Below are 26,643 nucleotides of genomic sequence, written 5' to 3'. Positions count from 1 at the left end.
ATCTGCACAGCCCCACAATGTTCCTCCATGCACCCCACACTCTGCATGTTGCCCCTCGCCAGCATCTTTTGCTCCAGTGGATTAAGAATAATCTCTTATGCTGATGACAGTCAGCTGATCCTCTTCCTGTGATAAGATACCTAAACCACCCAAGTCAACTTTGTCATATGCAGACTGGATAAAAAAAGAAAGTGCCTCAAGCTCAACAGCAGCAAAACACAAGTGGTAATCTTTGCCAAAGAGACCTCATTTTGGACCCCGAGCTGCTGGCCAACTAAACTAGGACCTATTCCCCGCCCATCCAACGCGGCCAGAAACCTTCTTATTGTGATCGACAGCAGAATCTCCATGACACATTAGGTTAACACAGTTACCTTCACCTGCTTCCACACCCTCAAACCACTCAGGAAAATCTTTAAATGACTCTCTTTAGACACCTGCAATCCATCACGCACGCCCTTGTCTCCAGGAGTCTTGACTGCGGCAAAGCCCTTTAGGTTGGCATCACTTCCCAACTCATAAAAAGGCTCCATTTTATACAGTACGCAGCTTCGAGACTCAGACTGAAACTTCTGCCCTTCAAAGACCTCCGCTGACCCCCACAATGGTGCCCTTTTCAAACTCCTCACACTCCTCTACAAAGTACTATTCAACCAAGAACCAGTATACCTCAATAATTGCCTCCTCTTCCACACCTCTGCTAGACCAGCCTCCTGCTCGTACACGTTCCATGCATCCGCCGGGCGAGAGACGGAGGTCGAGCCTTCTCCTACCTCGTCACTAAAGCCTAGAATGAACTCCCCTCCCACATTAGAGCTGCCAGCTCAGTCCTTGAATTCAGGAAGAACCGAAAAACGTTGGTTATTCCAACAGGCTGCCAGACAGATCAGTACCCTCCCTTCACAGGTGCCAGGATACCCTCCAGGGTGTTACGCGTGCCCTACAAATAGAAATATAACATAACATACCTTCACCCAAGGAAAGCTTTGTCACCTCAGAGCACAAATATTTGTAGAATATTTCTGTGCAAGTTTACCTTTTGCGAATGTTATTTATGCACACTGGCACCGCATAGAAAATTGACATTGTTTTCCGCAAAGTATATCTTAAACAGAATCATTTTGTTAGTGAATAATATGTTTGACACACATTTTCTAAAAAGTTACGATTTTCCAGTGCAAGTGGCAAAGCCAAAAATACTGCATAGTTTCAATGCTATCCATAAAGGTTCGGGGAGGTTGCAAGGAAAAAAAATGACACCTCTGCACACCAATACAAAACCCAGTGCATGAGCACAAATGATAAATATTGTATGCAAATGTCAGTCGTTAAATGCCAGCGTGGGAGTGGCCTCCGGTACATCAGTTGGTCCTGCTTCTGTCTCATGCTGAACTGAGAGCCATACTGTTGGTGGGATAGAACTGAGAAAAGTAGACGAACAAGTATGTTTGGCTTCCTGACACAGGTTGATGATCTTGTAATGTGCCTCATAAAGAGGGCCTGTTTTTGCTTTATGTAAATTATTTTATTGTATCTGAATCCTTTACAAAAAAGCAGTCAATAGCAGAAATGTGGATTATGTTCATTTTATTACAGCCGAAATTGCTTTCTAGTCAAACATGCCACAGCTGAATCGCCTGTATTCAGTTTGGAGAGTTTGAACTACATTTGTTTAACAGACATTGATGCTTCCTGATTTCCATACAAGTTGAAGTTTTTCACACTGCATTGTTGTCCCTAGGTAACGTCCTCCACATGGTCATTGGGGGCCGGAGGGCCTTTAACGTTACCACGCAGGACCGTACAATGTTTTGAGTGCACTGCCATTGAGCTGTTAAAGTTGGTTGAGTGACGAGCCGCGTCAGAGCCTGGGCGATATTACATGGCCTCACTGACTTCCAACTTCTCCCTTTAGCTAAATGGAACAGTGAGGGGAGGCGGTGCCTCAGCGGCAGGCCTCGCCGTTTTCATTACTTTAATTGTGTGATCTATCGGGATTTTCAGCTTCTCTGATAAAGGTTAGAGTGTTATGACAGAATTAAAAGGATTTAGGAGGCAAGGAGTTTTGGAAAAGGGACTTTGCGACGGGATTTCAGGCCGGCTTGCTCTGCCAGATTTACCGTGCGTGGTCCGTTCCAATCACGGTCCCGCGCGCGGTTCGAGTCAGTGCACGCGGCAGGTGTGTGTGGAACGTCAGCGCTTCGCACATGTAAAACAAACACGCAGTTGGAGAGATCAAAACGTAATCCCCCACAATTTGGAGGATTATATCCTCTCGTTTTTCATCCACCACCATAAAATTACAGGACGGGAACCGAGAGCTCAGGCCCCATTAGCGTGCCCAGGAGCACATGTTTGCAGTCTCATGAACAGGCCATATATTAATCTGGTTTCATCTAAAGTCCTTCTTTCCTAATGATTTGATTTAACAAAAGTACTAATACAATCAAGGCGGTATCGGAAATAAGGGATTTTTTTTCAGCCTGCTCTTCTTATAGTCCAGTAGGCCATTTTAGAAAGTGACTTTTCATCCCATCTCATGTCTAGAATCTGCAGCTAATTGGGGGATTTAATGTTCGGCTGAGCTTCAAACGAGGAGGGGGGGAAACGGATTGCTGTGCTTTTTGCCGGATAATATCCTAGTCAATATTCGTACCTCAGTGTACAACAGAACCACTGCTCAAAGCAACCTCTACGGGTACCCAAATAGTCTAACTATTGACACATTCTCTTTAACAGAACAGAGTCCTTAAAAAACTCTTTGTCCATTTTACTTTAGTTCTTTACTACCATACATTTTCCAAAAATGCTCTCATTATGAGTGCTCTCTTAATTGCAACAGTAGTTACCGGCCCCTTTGTAATTATGAGATGCATGTGAGCTCCGTGGATCTCTTTACTGGTACATGTAGATTCTGCTGCTGAAAACAGCAGGGATCTCTCTGTGAAATTTCAGGGAGAAATGGGGAATATGGGGAATAACAGTGATGAATCTTTCCATGAATTTTTCCCTCTCCCAGTAATTCCCCATTTCTTAGTGGACTCTCAGGGTACAGTTCATAATGGGACGAATTTTCCCAATCCCCATTGTGGGTGAAATACTAGCCTACTTTTTAGGCCACTCATAATAAAGGCCTACCTCTCGTTAAAGAAAACTGCCCAGGCAGGTATGGCTGGGGAAGACGGACAAAATAAGGAGAGCTCAATGAATTATCTGACTCCTGTAAATTTTTAACCTCTGTGTAAAACAACCTATTGGCAAAGACTACATAAACACCCATCAACCTCATGTCAATCGATAAATAGGCTGGTCAAGGATCTCCTGCAGTGATTATTTGACTGAGGAGTTACTACTATACCAAGGCTTTTTAAGGGGGATCAAAAAACTGGAGGGGAGAGGGGTGTCTCTCAAAGGGGTGTGGCCTATACAATTAAAAATCTGTGCTAACCATAGTATGCTGCCTGACTGTTTTGCTTTCTCTGTCTGTTTGTCTTATTGTATCCAGGTATAAATTACAACAATTGACAATATAGCTAAAACAAACCTGGACTATTGGCTTGTCACTGGTTGTTAGCTGTATAAGATAACTGAGTAACACAAATTACTTTGTAAATATTATTGAAAATGTTTTGATTCTGACATTGAGATTGTGAAATAACTATAATGCTCCATTTGGAACGTTATATCAAACTCTTTGTAAAATATTTACTTTTATTTATTGTGGGCTTGAAAAATGTCGAGATGCTGCTTATAGTGGGCAGCGGGAGCTTTATCAGTCTCCAGCAGGTAATGACTGTATAGGTGGTCCATTTAGAGCCTAAGCTCTGCCTACTGCCTCGCTGCGGATTCCTGCAGCGTGTGCTATCAGACTACGATCAGGTGATCATATCTTCCGATTAGCTCATGAACGTGGCAACACTGAGTGTGAGGGCAGAAATCGAGAGCCTGATATGGAGGCGACTCCGCACCAGATGTTTAGAACTGATGGTGTTGAACACTGACAGGACCCAGCCCACTGTACTTTTTCATATCACTTGTCGAGAAGGAACTCCAGCCGCCATTGTATGCCTCATGCAAAATGTAACACACTAGCTTCTGCTTCTCTCCTTTGCCCTTCTGGATAGATCTTTATAATACATGGGATTCAACAATCCCTGTATAAATGCCTCTCTCTATTTTCTTTATATTCTGCGACTTGTGGCGCCCTCAGTTGCTGTTTATAAAGAAAAGACGTCAGAACTCAACTGTAATAAATTATTCCGAGTCACAGTGTCTGCTGCCAGAACCAGCAGCCAAGGTGAAAGGCAGGTCAGGTCACGAGCATAATTAAAGCAGCTGTTTAAAGCAATGATATTGAACCTTGTTTTTCTGTCTAAGCTTTATTTTTCTAGCATATAGTTACAAGCAGGAAGATCATGTTTAATTTTTGCCCTACTTGGATAGTTATTGAAAAGTTAGAATCTTTCTGCTACTGTTTCTAATATCTTTCTGCAACAAATACCTGACAGGTTTTTGATGCCTTTAATTTTGCACTAGAAGTTCTATTTCTATTCTTAATGTTTGCAAACATGCTCTCTCTTTCATATAAAGAACTACACACCATGGTTTTAAGTGGTTTGTGGGAAAAGTGATTATCTTTTCATGTATTATATGGATCTTGCAAGTCACCTCAGAGTTTCATAACCTGATAAAGGAACTTAGTCTTCGGCATCTTTCCTCTGTATGGTTATGGAACTCCTTGGTGATATCCTTATAGTGTACAACGGGGTACTTTATCCCTTATAAATATATCCCACCGAGATCTGCCGTGCAGCCACCTCTCTCGTCTAGTTAATAATCTCTGTCATGTTCTCCATGGTTGGTATTGAGCTGTTCCTCTAAACAGTGTGCGTCTGCCGTACCATCCATGGGGCTTACACTATCATTCTTGCTGAAGTTCTGTAACCGAAAAGAGGTAGGCTATTTCAAGTTTCAAAATTACTAATAAGCATAATGTCATCAGAAGTGATTCAGTACAGCTCCTCCCTTGACCCTCTTTTCATACTGCACGTTTATTGATAAAGAAAAGAAAACGCAGAAGAGCAATCTGTATACTTAAACAAGTGTGTTATCTGTTCATTCCTGCCAGGTTGAAAAATCTATTGCAAAACGACTTCTAGAGCAGGAGCCTCATTAGCATTCCCCTCTCACACTTCACCATACCTGTCAACTCAGCTGCGTTTGTAGTATGTCATCCTATTTTTACTTCTGTTCACCCAACATTCAAAATGCCTCCATAGATTTTTCAAACCTACTTTTGACCCTTCAAAAATATGTTAATTTCCATTCACCTTAATGGCATCCCCCTGGTTAATGCCTGATGTCTTGCGCGGTTTTGAGTCAAGAGGTTGCCAAGTGTGCTTCACAGCCAGCGCTATTGACCTTTCAGGGTGCGATCTGTCCGGAAATCTTTGCATGCCCTGGTATGCCCGTCTTTTGTTACACCAAAAAAGTACAGTTGCTTTTGCCTGCCGCATGTTCATTGCCTGAGCTCACTGATGAGTCCTCAGGTGACTGAACGTGCCCCTGACACCTTTAATACCCAAGGGATTGAAGTCTGACATTAGATGGCCAAAAGCCCGAGTCCTACAGCAGACCCCATGGTAGGACACGTTTTCTTCCTTTGCCCACTACGTTTTAGTCAGTCATCTGGACTCCATCTCTCCTCATTGCTGTGCTGCCCCCTCTTCTGGATAACTGACTAGTGGCTGCATACCATATGACATCTTGAGTTAGTTATGTGTTATTAGCCCTTTGCACGATTAGAATTTTGAGTCTGTTTACATTATGAGAACGAAAATGTAAACATTTATTGAAATGTAAGGACTGGTCACTTCCAAGCTACAGGCTGCATCCAGATTTTTACTCCCACTCTGCGATAGGTTCATGATCTTGCTTTTCTCCTTCCTGCAGTCAGTCCCAAGGTAGGTTTCTCTTCCCTCTCCCCTCACTCAGACTTCTGCCTGGAGCCCTTTTTAGGTCTTGCCTAGGCAGCGCTTGCGCTGTCGTTTCGAGACATGCTATATTCAGGATATGGGCATACAATTCTGCCCCTTTTCACCCATCTTTTAAATTAGCTCCTGTCCCTGTCATTTGTAAATGGTGGCTTTTCATTGGTCAATAGCCTTATTATTATTAGTCCCTCCTTAGTACCGCCTTGTCTCTTCGTGTACCCTCCCATGAGGCCAGCCCCTGTCACATTAAGTTTTAATGATGAGGTATGAAATAGTTATTTTGTTAGTCTGCAGATGTGACATGAGTGTAGTTTACATATCAGAACGAATGTGTTATTTGATTTATTTACTTTGATGGAACAGTGACATTTTAATTGTTAATTTATATTATTTGTTTAGGATGTGCATGCAGTTTGGATGCAACAAAGTCAAAGTGCTACATCAGTCATTCTTGCATGATCATTATCTTGACTGCTGTAATGATATGTTGGATTTGTGCCATTGGACAAGTCCATTCATTTAGCCCCAGATTGGGTGAAATGAACATCATTTCCGTACCTGGTATACCTCTGCATATATTCTATTAGGAAACATACTCTCAGAGAGGATCACCTATTGTGTCTGGAAGAAAGAGTTCTGCATCCACTGCACAGTGAACGCGGGATAAATAACTTGAGTTCCTGGTTGAAAATGCTTGCATAAACACGGGATTAATCAGTTTGTTTTAATCCCACTATGGTTTCAGGCGTTCTTTGTACTTTTTTCTGGATTATGGTTTCAAGCTTTCTTTGTATTTTTCTGCTTTATTGGGGAAGTCCTTTGGTACCCTGCCCCTTCCCTTTTTTAGTAATATAATTCTTCGCCTTAGTCCTGTCTCACTTAGCTGTGCCCATGCTCTCGAGACGATTTTATTTCCTTCCTGATATCTTTTGACCTAGTTTTTTTTTCCACCCAAAGTATTTGTGCCGAATTATCCTTCACTTCTTGGAGTTTAAGAGGACAACGCTCAAAGCTTATTCCTTGCCTTAAAAAGCAACATAAGTAATGTTGGTATTAAGTTGTTGCTACAAGAAGTTGGCATACATTGGGAGGGACAGTAGGTTTTTTCACTAGTGCACTCAATGTAGTTAAGTCGCATAGAAGTATAAATGAATTTCAGGCTTTTTCATTGAAGCCTTCACTACAGCAGTAAATATTTTCTCTGATGAGGATGCTTTGAGGGTTTACCACTCGTTTCTATTTACATGATATATGAATCTGATCTTCAACTGAGATTCAAACTTCTTAGATTTAAAGGTACTGCTTATAATTAAGTTACACAAAAGAATAAAATAATTTTAGAAGTCCGGAGTGCATGCCTGGACAAAAAATAACGTATGCGGCCGCAAGTGGAATATCTGTATGGGAATGTTTACGTTAATGCAGTGAGTTGATTCATCTTGCCTTGTCGGAAACTTGTGATTTTGGTGCAAAGAAAAGTTAGAGTATTTACCGGATTTTCTTTACCACAGAAGATGTGGTTATAATCTTCCTGTATTAAGTACTAAACTTCCATTCACAAATTCCATTCACTTTCCCTCCTTCCATGGGATTTTAAGGACTTGCCTGACCCAGCGCATGCGCTGGTCTGGCGAGACTTATTGAGAGGGCTCCAAAAAGTGCTACCAGGCCAGCCTAGAGCTACAGTGCATGTGCGCGGGCGCGCGCCGCGCTTGACCGTGATTACTTTCACTTTCACGCCCGCACAGCCGCTTTGATGTTTGATCGTGATGCGATCACTTTCGCAGCCGCTTGGCATAGCCAATAGGTCTCGCTTTTGGGACCTTATAAGTATTTAGTTATGCAACTGTTGCATGGCTAAACACTTATAAGGTCCCAAAGGCGAGATCTATTGGCTATGCCAATGCTTGTTACTTTCATGTTGTAGTAATGGTAGTCTTTCATAAAAATGTTTTTAATGCAGTTTTTGAGTATTTCTCTTTGTAAATTTAACTATATGTATTGAGAATGGTCACATAAAGATGAGATACTTCTATATGGTGATTCAATGTGTAGACCTTTATTTTCTACTTGATATATCCACTATAGTACTTATGAAACCTATTTATATATTCAACCTGATCTGTTAAATGTTGTACTATCGAACTCGAAAATTACAGTTTGAGCTCATCTTTGCAACACTTATTACTCACATTTGCAGTGTTAATAGACAGACTTATTCATTATTGCCACATGTGTTTCGTTCTGCATTCGGCCCCTTTGTTTACGCACTTAGAAGCAATAAATGCTTGCAGTGTGAGATTTGTATGTAAGATATCCCTGAGCCTGTTTAAGAATACTGATTATTATCTACCTCGTTGAATTCTAAATTGTATTTTCTGTGTATCTAATGAAATGCTAGCATATATGTTTCGCAGTTATGTGGTTCTTAGCACCTAAAGAATAAGAGTTTTAATAACAGCAAAACACACTTAAGGGACACATAACTGCCACCCCTGGCAGTAGTATGTGTCAACTTGACTGTTGAGTGTCAGTGATAAAGTTGTTCTCAGGATAATGTTAATGGAATTGCACCTTTTTAGGATAATAGAATTCTGTACTCTGGACGGGCCAGTTCCTCACACTCTAAAATCAAACCTGTTAGGAAGTAATCGATACACTGGGTAGATCAGTAGTTGGAGAAATGTATTATAACATATTAGGTAAGCATTTTAATTACACGGATTTAATTATTATTATTGTATTGAACACAAACAGTTTTCATGAGTAATTGACATATTGAAATCTACATTTCTCAACCTCCAGTCAGTAAACTGTTAATACATACTTTCTTCTGTCTTCTTTAATCTCAGTTTTCTTTATTGAACAAAAATAATGTTCACATTCCCTTTTTGGTCTCTTTTTCTTTGAAATTCACATCATATGAAGATGCAACAAAGATCTCCCAGTATGCTGGCCAACTGTACAAAAACCTGTGCTTGGCTAAAATGTTTGTGTCATGGTTTACATTTGTATCCCCAGTTTCTTGCATTAGTTGTGCAGTGTGTCAAATCGTATGTACTATGGGCACTGCCGTGCAGAACATCATTTATTCTTAATGGGGTTTAGCAGCCTGGAGTTTTGTCAAACTGTGTTTACAGTGTTTTGTCGAATGGGTATTTCTGCAATTAGGACTCTGCTTCTAACGAAGCTTGATGCAGGAGTACAGATGAGTGTTGGATGTAATATGTTTAACCCAATTTATGAAAAACGTACATTTCATTATTTGTTTAATATTTTTTTTTACCAACAGGACCCCAGAAGTGTGATAATTTTTCAGAGAAAAGACCACTTCTTGCTGTTTGTAAAAGCATGGGATCTTCTGGGTAAGGCATTTTTAATGTACTACAACGTTCTGTGTTCTGCTTTCATTAAAGAGGCCATGTTTTATCTTATTTGGTGGTCTAACTATGTCCTGAGATGTTCTTATAATAATGGCATGAATGCAGCTTTTTTTTCATTAATTTGTTTGTCTTGCGGATGAGGCCCAAACAATGTTTCTCTCAAACGGAATTCTCCTCAGTAGTCATAAGCCCTGAACAGTTCCGCCCATGTGCCGCTGGATCACTGTTGAAAACATATATATGCATATTTTACTTTATACTGTAATAAACTACATATATGTTTGCAGCCTATGAAACGGCCAAAATGGCAAAATTGTATTTAACTTTTACTTTAAAAAAGAAGCTAATTATATAAAATGAGTTGCTGGCAGAAAAGTGACCATCGCAAATCTTTCCCAAACTTTTCTTAAAAAGAAAAGGAAAGGGAATGTGGGACAGTGTTAGCCAGTAGGCTTCAATGTAAAAGATAGGAGAGAAAAAAAAAAACTGACAGTGTGCTACTAAGGACTTCACAACACTCCCATCATTCCCCACAGGTAACAGTTAGGTCAGCATGTTTTTCCTCCTCCTAATAACAGGATCTTGGGGCACCGAGTTCTGCCTTTTTTAAACAATTTTATTTCAAAAAGTTTTTATTGGTTGTTTCCAAATTAAGTAGTACATACAATACAACAAATGAAGGACATACGGAATAGACATACAAAAATTAACAACAGAAGAAAACAATAATTAAAATGGCAAAGCAGATGACATCAGTGTACGAGTTGGTATAGCAATAAATCACAATTTAACACAATTTAAACATATGTAGTGTCAAGTGAAGTTGCATGAAGACGACTGAGCAGATTAATGGTGACAAGAGGTGTGACCAAATGAGCAGCAGGTAGAGTTCTAGCACAGGGATCGGACGACTGAGGTAACTGTCTTAACTAATGGACCCTGACGTAATAGACAGCTCGAGTGGGGTGATTGGTTTAACATCATTGGTGTGATTCATGGCTGTTTGTGTGCGCTAAGGTATAGATCAAGAGTATCCCACATATGCCTGGTAGAAGATTTCCACGGCGAGTTCTGGAGAGTTATGTTATCAGCCCCTCTTAGTTTGGTGACCCAGTTTAACCAGCAATTAAAGGAGGCTTTGCGTGTGTCTTTCCAATTGTTGAGCATAATCTTAACCGCTGCTATTAGGAGTAGGTCTAGGAGCGTCCTATCTTTTTCATTCAGCGACTCTGCTCTAAGGAAACCAAAAGCTAGTGACGTTAGATCTCTATTAGGGGAGTATGAGAAGAGATTATATATGAATTCGAAGACCTTATCCCAGAAGGGTACCACGCAATCGCACTGGAGTAGTAAGTGTTCTAGGTCACCTGTTTTGTCATTGCAATTCCAACAGATGGGATCCTCCCTGATTTTGTGCGAGTGGAGGCGGGCTGGTGTCCAGTAGGCTTTATGCAATAGCCAAAACTTTGTCTGGGACAGTACCAGGCTGATTTTGTTTCTCATGGTTGAGACCCAAGTTTTGGTCCAATCCAGCTCCGAGATCGGAGAGGAGGAGTGCGACTCCCAGAAGGCTATCAGCTTCTTATTGAGGGTAGATTGTTGAGGGCGTATAAGCTTGTAAATCCTGGAGACCTGGTGACCTAACTTATGTAGTTTTGATAAATAACTCGGGAGGGAAGGGGAGAGGAGAGATGGTTTCGCTTTTGTTAGTGCTGATTTTATTTTTAAGAAGTTATAGAATTCAATTGGGTCCAGATTGTATTTAGATTGTATTTCTTTGAAAGAAAGAGGATAGGCACCGTTGAAGAGTTGCTGGGGGAAATGGATACCATTGTTAACCGAGGCGTCGTTGTGAAGAGGGTCCCCTTTATAAAGTATTTTATGATTGTTCCAAAGTAATTCAAGATTAGAGCGTTTAATGCTAGTGTCTAATAGTTTATCAATCTTCAACAGGGCAGATTTTGTCTTCTTCAATAAGGGCTTTGAGCAAGTGACCACAGTAAGATTTGCGGTCAGAAGGGCCGCTGGGGTAAGATTCATAAGAATTGATTTCTCAATGTCTAGCCATACAGGGGTGTAATCTTCTGATGGCACGAGCCAGTATGAGCCTTGTTTTGCTAAGAAAGCCGTCTGGTAAAGTTTAAAGTCGGCTAGGTTGACCCCACCTAGTGATTTATCTAGTCTGAGTTTTTCATGCTAATTCTTGCTTTCTTCCCTTTCCATAAAAAATTGGAGAGTAAGATGTCGAGTTTATGATGGAAGTCCTCAGTTAGAATGAGGGGGAGCATAGTAATTAAATAGTTTATTAGGGGAGAGATCATCATTTTGATGGCCTCGATCCTACCCCACCATGTTATAAATCTTGGGGACCATGCCTCAAGAAGTTTTGTAATTTTCTCTAGGGTGCTAGCTTCGTTACGCTGGAGCGTCTCTAGTATTGTGCTGCCGAATTCAATCCCTAGATACTTAATGTAACCAGGCTGCCATGCGAGGCCAGAGTCACCTAGCATATCTCGGGAACCAAGGATGTTCAGAGGCTTGACTTCGGACTTGTCACGGTTTAATTTGTATCCGGAGTGACTAGAGTATCTTTCTATCGTGGACATGAGTGCCTTGATGGAGTCGCTCGGGTTCTCTGTAACCACCAGGATATCATCCGCGTAAGCGGCCAGCTTCACTATGGTTTCTCCGAATTTTACTCCCCTTATGTCGTCATTGCATTTGATATCCGTGATTAGTGGTTCTAAGGCCAAGATAAACAGTGTAGGGGAGAGAGGGGAGCCCTGTCTGGTGCACTGTTCTAAATGGAATGACTCAGACAAGGTTCCATTAATAGCAATTCGGGCAGTAGGGTCTGAGTATAGTGCGAGCACCATGTTGATATATGCCTCACCAAGATTAAAAGATGACATGCATTGTTTTAAGAATGACCATGATACCCTGTCCAACGCTTTTTCTGCGTCCATGGTGATGGCAATAGAGGGGACGGCCATTATCTTAGCTTTCTCCAGGATATGACACAGTAATCTAGTGTTGTCATTAGACATGTGATACTTAAGAAACCCCACCTGCGAGTTACTGATCAATTTTGGAAGGATCGCATTTAGTCTATTGACTAATATTTTTGCATATAGCTTGCAATCCAAGTTGATAAGCGAGATTGGTCTATAATTTTTTGTTAAAAGGGGGTCTTTCCCTTCTTTGGGAATGACAATGATATTGGCATCTCCCATTGATTTGGAGACACAGCCCTCTTTAGCTATAGAGTTGAATAGTTTTAGTAAGGTAGGTTTTAGCGATCTATCAAACTCCTTGTAAAAGGAGGCTGAGAAGCCGTCTGGGCCTGGGGATTTATGGTTTTTGAGGGATTTAATGGAGATCGAGAGTTCTTTCTCAGAGATGGGGCTCCCTAGCGCTAAGCTATCTGCTTCTGTTAGTTTTGGTAGATTCAGTGACTCTAGGTATTTAGTGCAGCCCTCAGGATCCATTGTTTGTTTATTTTTATATAGATCCTCGTAGAAGGCTTGAAATGCCCTTAGTATCTCGTTTTGTTTGGTTTGGACGATGTTCTTGGAGTCCTTAATCGAGGATATGGTAAATTGTTTCTGTTTGTGTTTGAGGTATGATGCCAGCAATTTACCTGCCTTATTCCCTTCACATAGCTTGAGTGCCTTGAATTTATTAATCCACACACCAGCGCGTTTACTCACTATTCTATTGTATTCGTAATTCTTCTTAATCAAAAGATCGAGGGTGCCTTTGTTATCTATATTCTCAGAGTGAGTTATTTCGAGTGACTTGATTTCTTTCTCTAGAGATTCACGTTCTCGGTTTCGTTTTTTATTGAACTGCGCTTTAATACCGATAATGACACCTCTAATGGTCGCTTTAAGTGCATCCCATAAAGTGGATGTGCTCATTTCAGGGAGGTCATTTAGTGCAATGTATTCCTTATTTTCGGATTCAATCTTTATTTTATTTGCCGGGTCAGAGAGTATGTCATCATGAACCGCCATCTTTTTGGGGGTAGAATGGTATGGGTACCTGCGAGTTTGGCACTGATGCAGGAGTGATCGGAGACTAGTTTGGGAGCTATGTCTGTTTCATCTATGAGGTGTGTGAACGAACCTAAGAGTAGGATGTAGTCAATCCTAGAGTAGGAGTTATGTGGGGCCGAGTAAAATGTGTAGTCTCTTGCGTCTGGATGTTGGAGTTGCCATGAGTCTCTTGGATTAAACTTAGAGCATATTTTTTTGAGGATCTTGTATGAGCCGGAGGATTGATATTTGCATTTAGATTGGCGGTCTATGTGAGTGTCTAGCGGTAAGTTGAAGTCTCCTCCAATTACAATGAGATCTTCCTGAGGAAGGCTCTCGAGAGTATTGGAGATCTTCTCCCAGAACTCAGGTACATCGGTGTTAGGGCCATATATGTTGACTACATGAATGGGGTCATCTCCTCTCTGCAGGTGCGTGACTAAGAGTCGTTCATCATCATCGTGGGAGCTCGAGATAGTAGTTATGTTGGATTTTTTGGCAATGAGGGTAATCACACCTTTTTTCTTATGGTCTGCTGCGGAGCATAAAATATGAGAGATCCAGTTGTGTTTTATGAACCCTACGTCCCCTTCTGAAAGTTTCGTTTCTTGTAGGAGAATGATGTCCCCTTTAGTTTTTGCTAAATATTCGAAGATTTTCCTACGCTTACCGGGTGATTAAGGCCTTTCACGTTCAGGGATACAATATTAAGGTTCTCTGCTAAGGCTTTATTCTGTGTCATCTAAGTGTCTGCTGTCGCTATAGGTGTGATGAGCCCAACGGAACATGCAAGCGTGGAAGGGTTGTCTCTGGTTAGTTTGTGGTGGTTGGATCGTATATATCGGATCATGGGACGCAGTGTTAGGGAGACACTTCTCTTGTCGGTAACCAAGTGGGTTTTGTCATTGATCAAATACACTATGCAGTAAAATCTGACACTACAGCAAAATTTGAGTAGCCACTAAGACAAAAAATAGAATGAAAACATAGAGGAAACAGCCAAAGTTACATTAGCCCCCATCCCCGTCCCTCCTCCCTTTGCCCTCCCTTCCCGCCCTCCCTTCCCTCCCTTCCCTCTCTCCCCTGTTAAACTCGAACGCAGGAGCTGCGACGACAGATCCGTCTGAAGGAAACACGGAGGGTTTTAATTGAACATTGTTACATCCGGAGAAACATTTGTGAGAAAACTATGAGAGATAACTTTAGTAAGAGAGTTACAGATACGACTGTAGGCTGTTCGACTAATCTGACCTATGTAGGATTAACGTAGAACATATATGAGCGTATATAAACTGTGTGATTGGTAGGGCCGCAGCGCCCCTTACAAACATTGAGCCGCAATGCGTAGGTGAGTATCAGTGTTTTTTAGGGGTAAACAGCATTATCTTCCGATGTGTCGGCACCGCTACAACAATAGCAAAACAATCTCAAGAGGTAGAAATCGTTATTTAACATGTGATTTAACAGTTAACATATAATTATCCTTAATTAGTTATGTAAGAGCTGGGGGTGGAGAAAGATGGCGGACGTGCTCTCTGTCCGCTAGAGCAGCTGTGATGTGCTCACTGCCTATGGCTTCCATACGCCGTTAATCTTTAGAAACCGCTCCAAGTTATACCAGAAATTGGCTGTTCAACACGTCTGGTAATACACGCTGCTACCTAGGTGTTATCGCGCAGAACGATTCAGTGGACCGCCGAAGAACTTTTCCTACCTCTTCTCTTCCAGCGCGGACTGAAGTCGGCGTTTCACTTGTTCCGGACGCTGCTTTGCTGTAACTCCAAGGCAGCGTCTCTTCGTGCCTCTTCACGGCTCCTTGCATAATGCCGCCGAAATGCTCTGCTGCCTCGAAGAAGGCAAAACCAAAGCCGAAGATGCACACTACTCCTGCTGTAGCCCAGAAAACAGCTTCTGAGAGAGATATCCTTGCAGCCAAGTTGGACGCCTCTACCGCTGCTGCAGAACGAGCGGCAGTATCCATCATTCCCCCAGAGTCTTCAGTATCTAATATGCGCGGAGAAAACGGGGAAAACGGGGATGAAGGTTCATTTGATGCCTGCAATAATGGACGACGATCTTTGCTTATACCACACCAGCGGGATATTCCCAAGCAAAACGGAGCCACAGTGGTGCATTCTGGGGGATGTAGTTCTGGCGCTTCCCCGAAAATTCCAGGTATGTTCAAAATAGTTAAAGATGTGACCTTGGTGCAGTCCCGGCGCTCCTCTCTTGTCAAGACTGCCTCTCTCACTACTGTACTTAACAGATCTGACCCACCTGTCAAGTCATGTGATAATAGTAACACTATCACTATTATTGAAACCTCGGTCCAAAAAGGGGAGACTTCACCCGCTTCTTTACTGGAGACTCTGTCGGGGGACAGTCTGGGGAGTTTGGGGAGTGAGCGCCCGGACCTAGGCGGGGCTCCGTCCGACACCTCTCTAGCACCTCCTGATGCGCTGCTGGACCCCGTACTCACTGCTTCAGAGGATCTCCCAAATACAGAATCCAACCAAGATATTGAATCTGTTGACTCAGCAGGCAATTTTTACTCAATGTCCGACCTCTCCAACGCATTAGAGGCCGGGAGTATGGATGTAGAGGCACAGGACTGGGGAGATGATACCAGCTTGAATCTCTCACTCCAAGATGTGGATCAGGATCAGGATCAGGAGTCATCTATGGAAGAGGAGGACTGCAACGAAACCCCCTTGTCTGATAGAAGGGAGTGGGGTGAGGGAGAATACACAGTACGTAGGGCTCCTGTAGCTTCAACATCAACGCTACCCTCTCCAGCTTCTCAAGATCTGGCAGTCTCCTCGGCAGGCGTCATGGCTGATCAAACTAACCCAGAGGTTACACTTAATATGCTATACCAGCTTATGCTGCAACATCGAGAGGAGTCAAAAACCGAGAATCTGCGGATACAAGGCGCAGTCCGACGTCTTCAGAATAACTTCAGGAGAGTGGTGAGAACATGCAATGAGACATCTGCAAGAGTCCTGGAAGCAGAAGGAAGAATTTCAGCTATTGAGGACGTCATAGTAGAACAGAAATCTCAACTTTCCACTTTCAACACTTTAAAGGATGACATTAACTGGAAATTGACCGATTTGGAAAATAGGTCTCGGCGTAATAATTTGCGAATTCTTGGAATTCCCGAATCCAGTGAAGGGACAAATGTGCGGCAGTTTGTAGTCGAGCTTTTTGTAGAAGCATTCCCTGAGCTTTCCCAGTGGCAGTGGGAAGTCGAGATACAAAGAGCACATAGGTTCCCTTTTTCGCAGAGGAAGGCTAGGGATGCCTCAAAAGTGATGCCTAGAGCTATTTTAATAACTCTCAATAATTTTTTGGCACGGGAGGCTCTATATAATCTGGCTCGTCCAGATCGAAAACGCAAGGGGAAAAATTTAGATTTTTTTGTTCGACCAGATTACTGCCATGCCACAGTTCAACTACGTTGGCAGCTACGCCAATTAATTCCCCTCTTCCAAGCCAAAGGCGCCCAGGCCTATTTACTTAACCCTTCAAAGCTTAAAGTGGTTAATAAGGAGAAAATATATTTTTTGACTACGGAGAAAAATGCTAAAGACTGTTTACATTCACTTTGATGTTATTATAAAGTCTTCATCACAACAGTCAATTATCTGGCATATTAGGGGCATCATGTGACTATTATGGGTATCATGTATTTTATGCTTTGTTTAGAGATGAATTGAGTAGATATGCGCAAAGCATACAAGGGTTAAGTAGAATCAGAAGAGTGGTCGATGCAACGAGATGGATAGAGAATTAAGTCTGCTCTTCCTTTTTTTCCCTTACTCCCTTACTCTTGAAGGATTGTACCTTAGGTGATATATTGACCATCCTCATCTGTTCTCCCTTTTTTTTTTTTATGATACCCTAGGCAGTTGGAAACATGCGGTGAGTTACATCTAGCTCTTCTTCTCATCACCATCTTAGGGACTGCTCAGTCCCTATACCCCGTGTGGGTGGGTGCTGGGAAGGGTGGGGGGTGGGGGTTCAAAGGGTGGTGGGTGATTGCGGTGTTTTGTGGGGGGGCAAGCAAGGACAGCTCTAGTTACTTTGCGAATTACTGTGAGCATGATTTTGTAGGACTTTCTGATCTATGCCTGTACCTATTTCTATTTTTTGATGGTTCAATTTTTTTTTCAGTATTCAATCTATCCCATATGTCAAATGACAATCTACTGTTTAGAAACTAACTTGTCGCGATGACTAGCATCAGAGTATGTTCTTGGAACGTCTGTGGCCTTAATAATAAAAAGAAACGTGGTATATGTGCACAAATAATCCAGAGTATGAGACTAGACTTCCTCTGCATACAGGAAACTCATCTTAAATGGGACAATAGAGCTTGGTTAGCTGACTTGGGCATGTATGTGCTTGGCTGCACTAATCAAGGCACTACTACCAAAGGGGTAGCTATACTTAGTAGAAGAAATCAGGCTGTTCTGAAACGAATCAAGACCGACCAATATGGTCGTTGGGTAATAGCCGAAATTGTAGTAGAGTGTACCTCGTGGACTCTTTGTTCCATGTACGGTCCAAACACGGACGATCCTGATCTGCTGAATTTTCTAAGTGTAGAGCTTTCTGACTGGCCTTCTACTCTTCTTCTCTGCGGAGATCTAAATATTCATTTGGAACCTGATTATGATATCATTCATGAAGTAGTCTATACAGGTTCAAAAAGGAAGACCTTTAAAGCATTACATGGTTTGGTCTCCGAATTCAGTCTTCAGGATGTGGGCTTCAGTAAAAGAAGTACTCTTCCGGGATACACTTTCTTCTCGGCACCCCACAAAAAATTTGTTCGGTTGGACTATTTTTTCATATCATCTATATTAATATCCAACTGTAAGTATGAGATATTTCCAAAAATAATATCGGACCATAATCCCATAGTAACAGAATTTAAAACAGATTTTATATTATCTGGCAAAGCAACAACATGGTCATTTGAACGGAGGTTGTTAGTAGATCCATCTTACATTGCACATATGGAAAGATGGATTAAGGATTTTTTTGAAATTAATATGGGTTCAACGTCTGTTCAGATGGTATGGGACGCCTTCAAATCAGGGGTGAGAGGAGAAACTTTATCTTTTTCAATCAATAAGCAAAGGGAATACCAACGTAAGTTAGCAACTTATTATAATGATATACAGGACTGTGAGGTAGCATTAGTGGATGCTATTAAGAACTCCTTAGATACCAAGAAAATCAATGCCACTTTAGCTATATCTAAGTCCCGGCTGTATGAAAATTTTGCCTCAAAACTCGCAGAACAACTTGCTGTTTTCAAAACACAGGTTTATGAGATGGGCGAGAGGTCTGGACATCTTTTGGCAAAGAAAATTCGGCAAAAAGCCAGCTTAAACACTATAAATAAAATACAGGATGAATCTGGTCAGGTGTATGATCAGTCAGACAAAGTATTGGAGGTGTTTCGTTTGTTTTACAAAAATTTGTATATGGCGGAGGTGACTACGTATTCAACGGAATCACTTTCAAACTTTCTCGTCAATAATGAGTTTTCCAGGCTGTCGCCTAGGTTGAAAGCTTCATTAGACAAAGATATAACCTGGGAGAAGATAGAAGCAGCTATTCTCTCTCTACCTGCAGGTAAGGCCATGGGACCGGACAGAATTCCTCTTGAATTTTATAAAATTTTCAGACATGTGTTAAAGCAGGCACTATTCTTAACATGCTTGGAAGCACAGAAAGGGGTTACACCCCCCTCTTGGAGTGAATCCATCATTATGGCTTTCCTTAAAAAGGAGAAACCACCCTTACAACCATCCTCCTATAGACCTATATCTCTTTTAAATGCCGATAGTAAAATTTATTCTAAATTATTAGCAACACGCCTTTCGGGGGTTATTTCCACATTAGTCTCACACTCCCAGCACGGGTTTATTCCTGATAGAGATACCTCTGATCATGTCAGACGAGTGATTGCTTTGATGGACTGGGCCCACGCTTCAAGCATAGATTTGGGTATCACCCTGTTGGATGCCGAAAAGGCATTCGATAGGGTGGCCTGGCCATATATCTGGGATCTTCTCATCCGAAAAGGCTTCGGCCCTAAAATGATTACAGCCCTAAAAGCACTCTATGCTGCCCCTTCTTCTTGTATTAGTATTGCTGGGAAGAAATCCTTGCCTTTCAGTATAAATCGTGGGACTCGGCACGGGTGTCCTGTTTCACCTCTTCTCTTTGCCCTATATATTGATATTTTTCTAAATAGACTTAATAATACAGAGGACATAAAACCAGTTCAAGTGTTTGCCACAATATATAGAGCCCTCGCATATGCAGATGACATCGTTGTATTGACAACAGATATTAAGGGGGCAATGCCAATAATACAAGACCTTGCATTGCAATTTGGTTATTTTTCTGGCTATAGATTAAACGTACAAAAAACACAAATTTTATTTGTAGGACCGAATCCCCCAGAACAGCTAAATATAGTCTCAGCTGCTACTTATTTGGGTATAAAAATTACATCCCCAGTTGGCGCCATTCCTGAAATTAATTTTATGCCCATACTCAAAAAAGCGCAGTCATCTTTAGAACGTATTGATCATTTCCATTTATCTTTATTTGGCAGATGTAACGTTCTGAAAATGCTGATTTTACCCAAATTTTTATATATGTTCAGAACAATCCCACTACCGTTTCCCTTGACTTTTTTTCAACAGCTGGAAAGGATGTCGGCAAGATTTCTTTGGGGGTATAGAGGTCATCGTAGGTCATACAAAAAAATGATTCTTCCCAAATCAAGAGGAGGTTGGGGAATCCCACATTTTCTTTTTTATTACCTTGCTGCAGTGCTGCAGTTTATTTCACCTTTGATAATAGGGCCAGGATTACGTATTCCAGTTAGCCACACACCTTCTATTTATGAATTTGCAATGGGTACGGACTGTCATGGTAGTTTTTTGAGAATTGTTGAACCTAGTTATTTAAAAAAAACAAAGTTTAAGGTTTTGAGTGCGGCTTTCGGTACTTGGCGGCTAATTAAAAAGCAAATGGGTATCGGCAAAATCTTGGTGTATACTCCATTCAAGTCATTTAATATCTTTCCTGCAATTTTTCAGGATACAGTTATGACACGTTGGCGTAACTTAGGTATCAATTGTATAGGCGATCTTTGTGAGGACGGCCAGTTAACCCCCTTCTCAGTGTTAGAGACCAAATACAACCTAACCTGTAATGATTATTTTAAATATGTGCAGATACATAGTTTCTTTAATACCCTTTGTCCGTCAGTCCGAATACGGCTGACTAGGATCCCTCTTATAGACAGTCCTTACACTAAAAAAAAGATCGGCGCATATTACAATCTACTTTTGGCCTCATTGCCTGATGATATTTTGCTATGTCAAAAAAAATGGAATGAAAAATTGGGGTTAACCAACACCAAAATCCAAGAATCAATTGATTTGGCCAACACAATACTAATAACTGGAAGATCACGTACACAGCACTATATGGCTTTATTCGATCTATACTATTCACCAGCCAAAATCAGTAAATGGTCAACTACTGTAGGTACACTGTGTAGCCGATGTGGACTTTACGCAGCAGACGCTCTCCATATGTTTTTTGCATGCCCTCGTTTGTCTCCTGTATTGTCAGAAATCCAAACATTTTTAACAATATTGATGGATCAGACAATTGTTTTGACAGGAGAATTAATAATAATAGGTCTGACACCATCTGAGTTATCTGTGGGACAGACAAATTTTCTTTTTATTTGTATGTCCACTTGGAGGGCATGCATTACTCAAGCCTGGTTGAGCCCAGACTCTCCCACTTTTTCTATCTGGAGAGCATGTTTACTTGCTAAGTATAATTTGGAAAAGGCCATATGTAGTGTTAAAAGTAGGAAAAAGAGAAGGTTGGGTGAAGAACTCTGGAGTCCTTTAGAGAATTGGATTAACGATACCTTGACCTAAGTAATGTACTTGGTTATTTCTTTTTTCTGTATCATTAAGTGTATTTGTGGACTGTATTACCGGTTCTCTGTTTTCTTTATACATTGCTGTACCTTGCTTGCATTAAATAATAAATGCTTATAAATAAAAAAAAAAAAAAAAAAGTTATGTAAGAGCAAATGTAATGATGAAAGAATTGTACGGCAAAGAATACTGAACAAAGGATATCAGGTTTTCAGTTTGTTCGAGGATCCTCCAGAGAGGTCCATCTCCTGGGTAGGACTTTCTTCCAGGTGTTGTGCGAAGTCCTGGGGGTTTGTAAAGATGAGTGATCTGCCATTCTCCACTATTCTGAATTTCGATGGACCTGAAAATGAAAATTGAATGTTCTTCCCCCTCAGCTTGTCACGTAGTTGTAGGAATCCTTTCCTTGTGTCAACTGTTTCTTGAAAATAGTCCTGTGGAAAGGTTATCCGTTGGCCTTCCCAGGTGACGTGATGATTTTTCCTGGCGAAGTTTAAGATGGCTTCTGTGTGCTGGTAGCGGAGTGGTTTACATATCGTGGGACGAGTTCCTTTTCTATTTGAGAGGTTAAACGACGGAATTCTGTGGGCTCTGTCTAATTCCAAGCCATGATGGAAGTTTATCCCGGTTATCATTGGTATCCAGGACTCAAGGAAGGCCACGCATGATCCTGCATCAAACTCTGATCCTTCCGGAATACCAGAAATACGTATGTTCCCTCTTCTATTTCGGTCTTCTAATTCCGTGTTCTGTTTCTTGAGCTCACTGGTGACGTTGTGGAGATATTTGATTTCTTTGGTAGCCTGGGAGGTCATATCCTCAACATCGCTTATTCTTTGTTCTGCTTCACAAATTTTCGAATTCATAATGTTCATATCAGCGCGAATTGCTGTCAGTTCTAGTTGCATTGAGTTTGTGTTTTCTTTCGTAGATTTTGCTAGGTCATGGACCTCCGCTAGCTTTTTTAGTATCATGTCCATCGTGCTGTTTAGGTCTGGTTTGGCCTTAATTGGTGAGTCCGAGGTGGCTGGTCCTGGTTTCACTCTCTTGTAGGAAGATCTGCTCTCTTTGTCCGCCATTTCGAGCAGAGTTGAGGTGGTTAAAGTAGTTGAAATGATTAGACCAGACCTTCTTTGATGATCTATAGATCCCAGGTTTACTTTTGTCAATGTTTAGTTCTCAGTCTCAGTTAGGATGATGAATGTAGGATCGTGGTACAGTGCCTCAGCTGGGTAGACGTTGTTAGTGATTGCTGGATGGGCGCTTTTATGTGTAGTTAAGTATTATTTAGTGAAGCGCTGCCCTCTTACGTAATAGCCTATTTCCTATGGCACTATTAGCTCTTTCGGCGAGTCTCTTTACACTTATTCGCTTTCTATGTGCGTGAGGGTCACGTGGGGTTGGAGTCGCAGAGGCGCAATTGCACGGTGTAGCCTGGTTATGGAAAGGTGCAAATACACTGGTAAAGAGCACCACTGTTCCGCCAATTGTCAACAGAGGACTCAGGGCTCTCCAGGAGAGGACGTCACTTGAGCGGTGTATGGGCCTGGTTTAGTTACAGTGATGCCTATGCCTAGTGCTTGGTGTCTGTAGTTCCAGCGATTATAGCAATTACAGCAGTACCAGCAGTGCCATTGTCAGTGCCAATGGTTTCCGGGAACGTCTGGCTTAGCGTCAGTAGCGTCTTCTGCCTTTAATCCGCCTTATTCCTTTTTATGTGAGGCTCCGGCATCCGTGTCAGCCAGTATGAGGCAGCCAGTGCTGACTGGAGATGGAGGGAATGATGGTGTGAAAATAGTGTGAGACTTTGTTCTCTGTGATTACTTTTGCACTCCTCCATATGCCAGCGCGAGGTTGTGGTGACCGATGTGCTGTTAAATGTGCGCGGCGGGGGGAGAGCAGAGCAGCAGTCCACGGAAGTCAGGCGCAGTGAGACGGTGATCCCGCTAATGTTGGAAGGCTGTTGCAGCGTGAGTGGACTGAGGGATATCCCGGGGCACCCACCTGGTTGGGTTATTCAGCGCTAGCATGCGTTGTGGTGGGGAAGCGGAGGAGTGCCTCGGAGCCGCCGACTTGTCGGAGCTAGAGCGATTCGGATGGCGTCGCCATTTTGGGAATGTCAGGTGGGCTCCACACAGTGTAGGCTCCTTACCAGAGTGATGGACTGGAACGCTTGTCCCCTGTAGAATACTCTGCATGAAGCAGCTCTTTGGGTGCTGAGCGAGGGATGAGGGACAGTCCTCGATTCATCGCGCTTCACAGAAACTTCGATTTACTGCCATTGTCGTCATTGCCAGGTCAGGCATCTCGTCGTGGGGATTCAAGCTGCTCGCTGCCAGCGGTAGAGAGAGCGAGTGGTAGAGCAGCACAAGGCACCCACCATGAGGTTAATGGGTTGCGCAGGGTGCTGGTTACTGCAGAGGAGTCGTGAGCACACGAAGCATGGTGAAGACATCGGGCTGTGTGGGTCACTATGTCTCTCCGGACGTCGCCTCCATTTTGGAGCTTCCCGACCAGGTCCGTACTCCGCGCTTTACAATGTCCTTACGGCATCTTCTGGGTTTTCAAATTATGAAAACTTGGTCGCAATGTGTACTACATGGTGCGATGGGGCGAAAACTGATTTTCTCGCCGTTTGTCTCCCGATTATGGCCCAAGACGTTCTCCTGTGTTCCGAGCGACGGGTTCAGGCAGCCATTATCGCTGCTGTCCAAGCCACGCCCCCCGAGTTCTGCCTTTTTGGTAAAAAATAAATTAAAAATCATTGGTAATCTTTCTAAAACCTTGGATTTTGAGTTGTACTCAATGTCTTTTAACCTTTAGACAGTTAGACCTTTTCTGACTGGAAAGTAATTAATTTTCCTTTCAAAATTGCCTTAACTTTTTGTATAGTGCCCCTTCTGTGTGGCAAACAAAGGGACAGAGAGACACCTCAAGGTCAGTATTTTTAGGTCTCGCCTGAGCCAGTGTGCATGCGTTGCTCTATGAGACTTTTTGTAAGGGGGCTTCAAAATCTGACCACACTCTCCTGCGTGTGGTTTGTTTTTGGTCAGAGGCTATTGGCCTTTGTGTGCGCCTTTCTAAGAAAGACAGCACGCAATTGGGAAAAGGCAAGTGCATGTCCCGCCTTTGCTCCGCCCACGGCCTATTGCTTGCGGTTACCCGCACAGGCACCATCTGTTTTGAATTATTGTGCCCAGACGTGTGCTCGATAATTCAAAACAGCTGTCTCGCTGTGGTGCGCGCGCAAGCCCCACTGGCGTGCTTGTTTCCCTATGGAGAAATACTTTCACCTGTACCTTCACCAAATTTGAGGTGATCTGTTCCTCTTCCCTTCCTCGGGAGTAACTATTTGGCGTTTTTCAAGGTAAGATGCCCTTGGTTTGGAGTTTGTAAACTCCAACAAACGCACATTTTGGTCTGTTCAGAAATGTACAAGTCAAGCCCAGCCTTATAACGCCTTCTTGTCATGGGATTTAATACTTCAAACCTCACTGCACGTGTAATGGACACATCCTGCGTAGTAAATTCATTTACACCTGCCTCTCACGAACTACGGACACACTTAAATAGATATATTTTCATACATAAACGTACGTGTGTTGCCGAAACGCCCTCTATTAGTTTACCTAATGGTCGTTCCAGGCTGCTTTGCTTAAGGGGCAGCACCCCCTTCTGGCTATAGCCTGGAGGGGGCCGGCTGTCATGGATACCAGTGTTTGCTTGCAGCCCCTCGCTGTGCAGGGTTTCCCCTGATGGGCGGGTGCCTGTACAGAGAGCGCTGAGGACTGGCTCCTCTGTGTGTTTGTGTGTCCGGCTTGAGACTGTCGCAGTCGCACACAGCCTGGTCCCTGCCACTTAGCAGAGATGGACTTGGGCCCAGGAAGCAAAACTCTTTGATGGATGAGGCGCCGGCCTCCCTGAGATGGAGGGGCCACCTCCTACCTCTCTGCTCCATAAGTCTTTCCACCCCCTCCGGGGGCAGCCGAGCACATATGCTTAATGGGCTGTGCGAGGGATGAACCCCTGCACTTTGCTGCTCCTGTTTTTGTGTGTGAAACCTTACGCCGTTGCTGTCAAGGAATTTGTGTGTGCATTTGCGTGTGTTTGTGTGTGTGCATGTGTATTTGTGTATGTGTATTTGTCCGTGTATGTGTTTGATTGTGTGTCTGCCTATCTGCGTTTGTGTATAAATTCCTGTTTGCCTCTGTCTTTGCTAGAATGTCTATTTATCTTTTAAATGGCGGCATTTTTCTTCTTTTTTGTTTGTCAGCGTTCCTATCTATAGTTGGGTGTTTGTTTTGTTGTGCTTATGTGCGTCTACCTATGTCACTGCCCATTTTATCCGTTTCCATGTGAATGCAAACCTGCCTGCTCACACGATGCCCCAGTGTGTCATACAATAAGTCTCCTTTCACAGGTCACCTGGTGAAAAGCTGATATCACAGGGTGACAGGGTAGGGGAGCTGGAAACCTCTGCAGAGAGCAGTTTCCCAGCTCATTGTGTGGAGCCTGAGCACAGTTAATGTCCTCTGGGATATTACAACTTCCATAGGATGTAGGCAGCAGCCTTGGAAGCTTCTGTTTTTATGTGTCTTCGAGGCATGTTCTATTGAGATATGGAATTAAAGCTCCGCCCATGTTCTGCCCATCTTTTCAATTGGTTGCTGTTCTTTCTAAATGGTTGCTTTTGAATTTTGAGTAGGCTTAGTAGCCCCTCCTTAGTACTAAGGGTGGGTGGCGTTTAAACAAAAAACTCGTCTCTTCTCCTCCCTCCCAAGTCCCACTCCCAATTTAAACCAGCATTGGCATAGCCAATAAGTCTCGCCTTTGGGACCTTATAAGTGTTTAGCCATGCAACAGTTGATGATGTTGCACCAAGGATATTGTGCTGCATATCTAAATACTTATAAGGTCCCAAAAGCGAGACCTATTGGCTATGCCAATGCTCGTTTCCTCTGTCTTCCAGAAGATCATTTTCCTGATTCATGCAGCCACTGCCAGACCTATCCAAAAAGCACTCTAAAGGACAGGCAGAAGGTCAGCCTGTATGGACTATAGAAAAGAAAGCATAAAGACACTGCTAGAACTTCTAGTGGCTAGGGAGAAGATCAGACATGTACTACAGTGCCCTCTTCTCACTTCAAGGACTCCACCAGAGGTTGTTCCAAGTAGAGAAGCCCTAAGAGAAAGAGCCGCTGCTCCCGATCGACGTTGAGGAGCATGACGTCCAAGA

The 26,643-nt window shown here is 42.6% G+C and overlaps 1 protein-coding gene across 4 annotated transcripts in view; it reads left to right on the top strand.

The window, feature by feature from the left end:
• The window catches only part of BCAS3 (BCAS3 microtubule associated cell migration factor), a 3,636,180-nt gene that overhangs the window by 509,973 nt on the left and 3,099,564 nt on the right, over positions 1 to 26,643 (top strand). For all 4 annotated transcript variants that reach the window (XM_085649432.1, XM_085649434.1, XM_085649433.1 and 1 more), the window contains exon 7: positions 9,286 to 9,358. In XM_085649432.1, the coding sequence (XP_085505558.1) occupies positions 9,286 to 9,358 (73 nt within the window). The remainder of the gene's footprint in view (positions 1 to 9,285; positions 9,359 to 26,643) is intronic.

Source organism: Triturus cristatus, chromosome 3_2, assembly GCF_964204655.1.
Source record: "Triturus cristatus chromosome 3_2, aTriCri1.1, whole genome shotgun sequence".
Lineage (NCBI taxonomy): Eukaryota > Metazoa > Chordata > Amphibia > Caudata > Salamandridae > Triturus > Triturus cristatus.
This window is presented reverse-complemented; position numbering and strand designations above follow the sequence as displayed.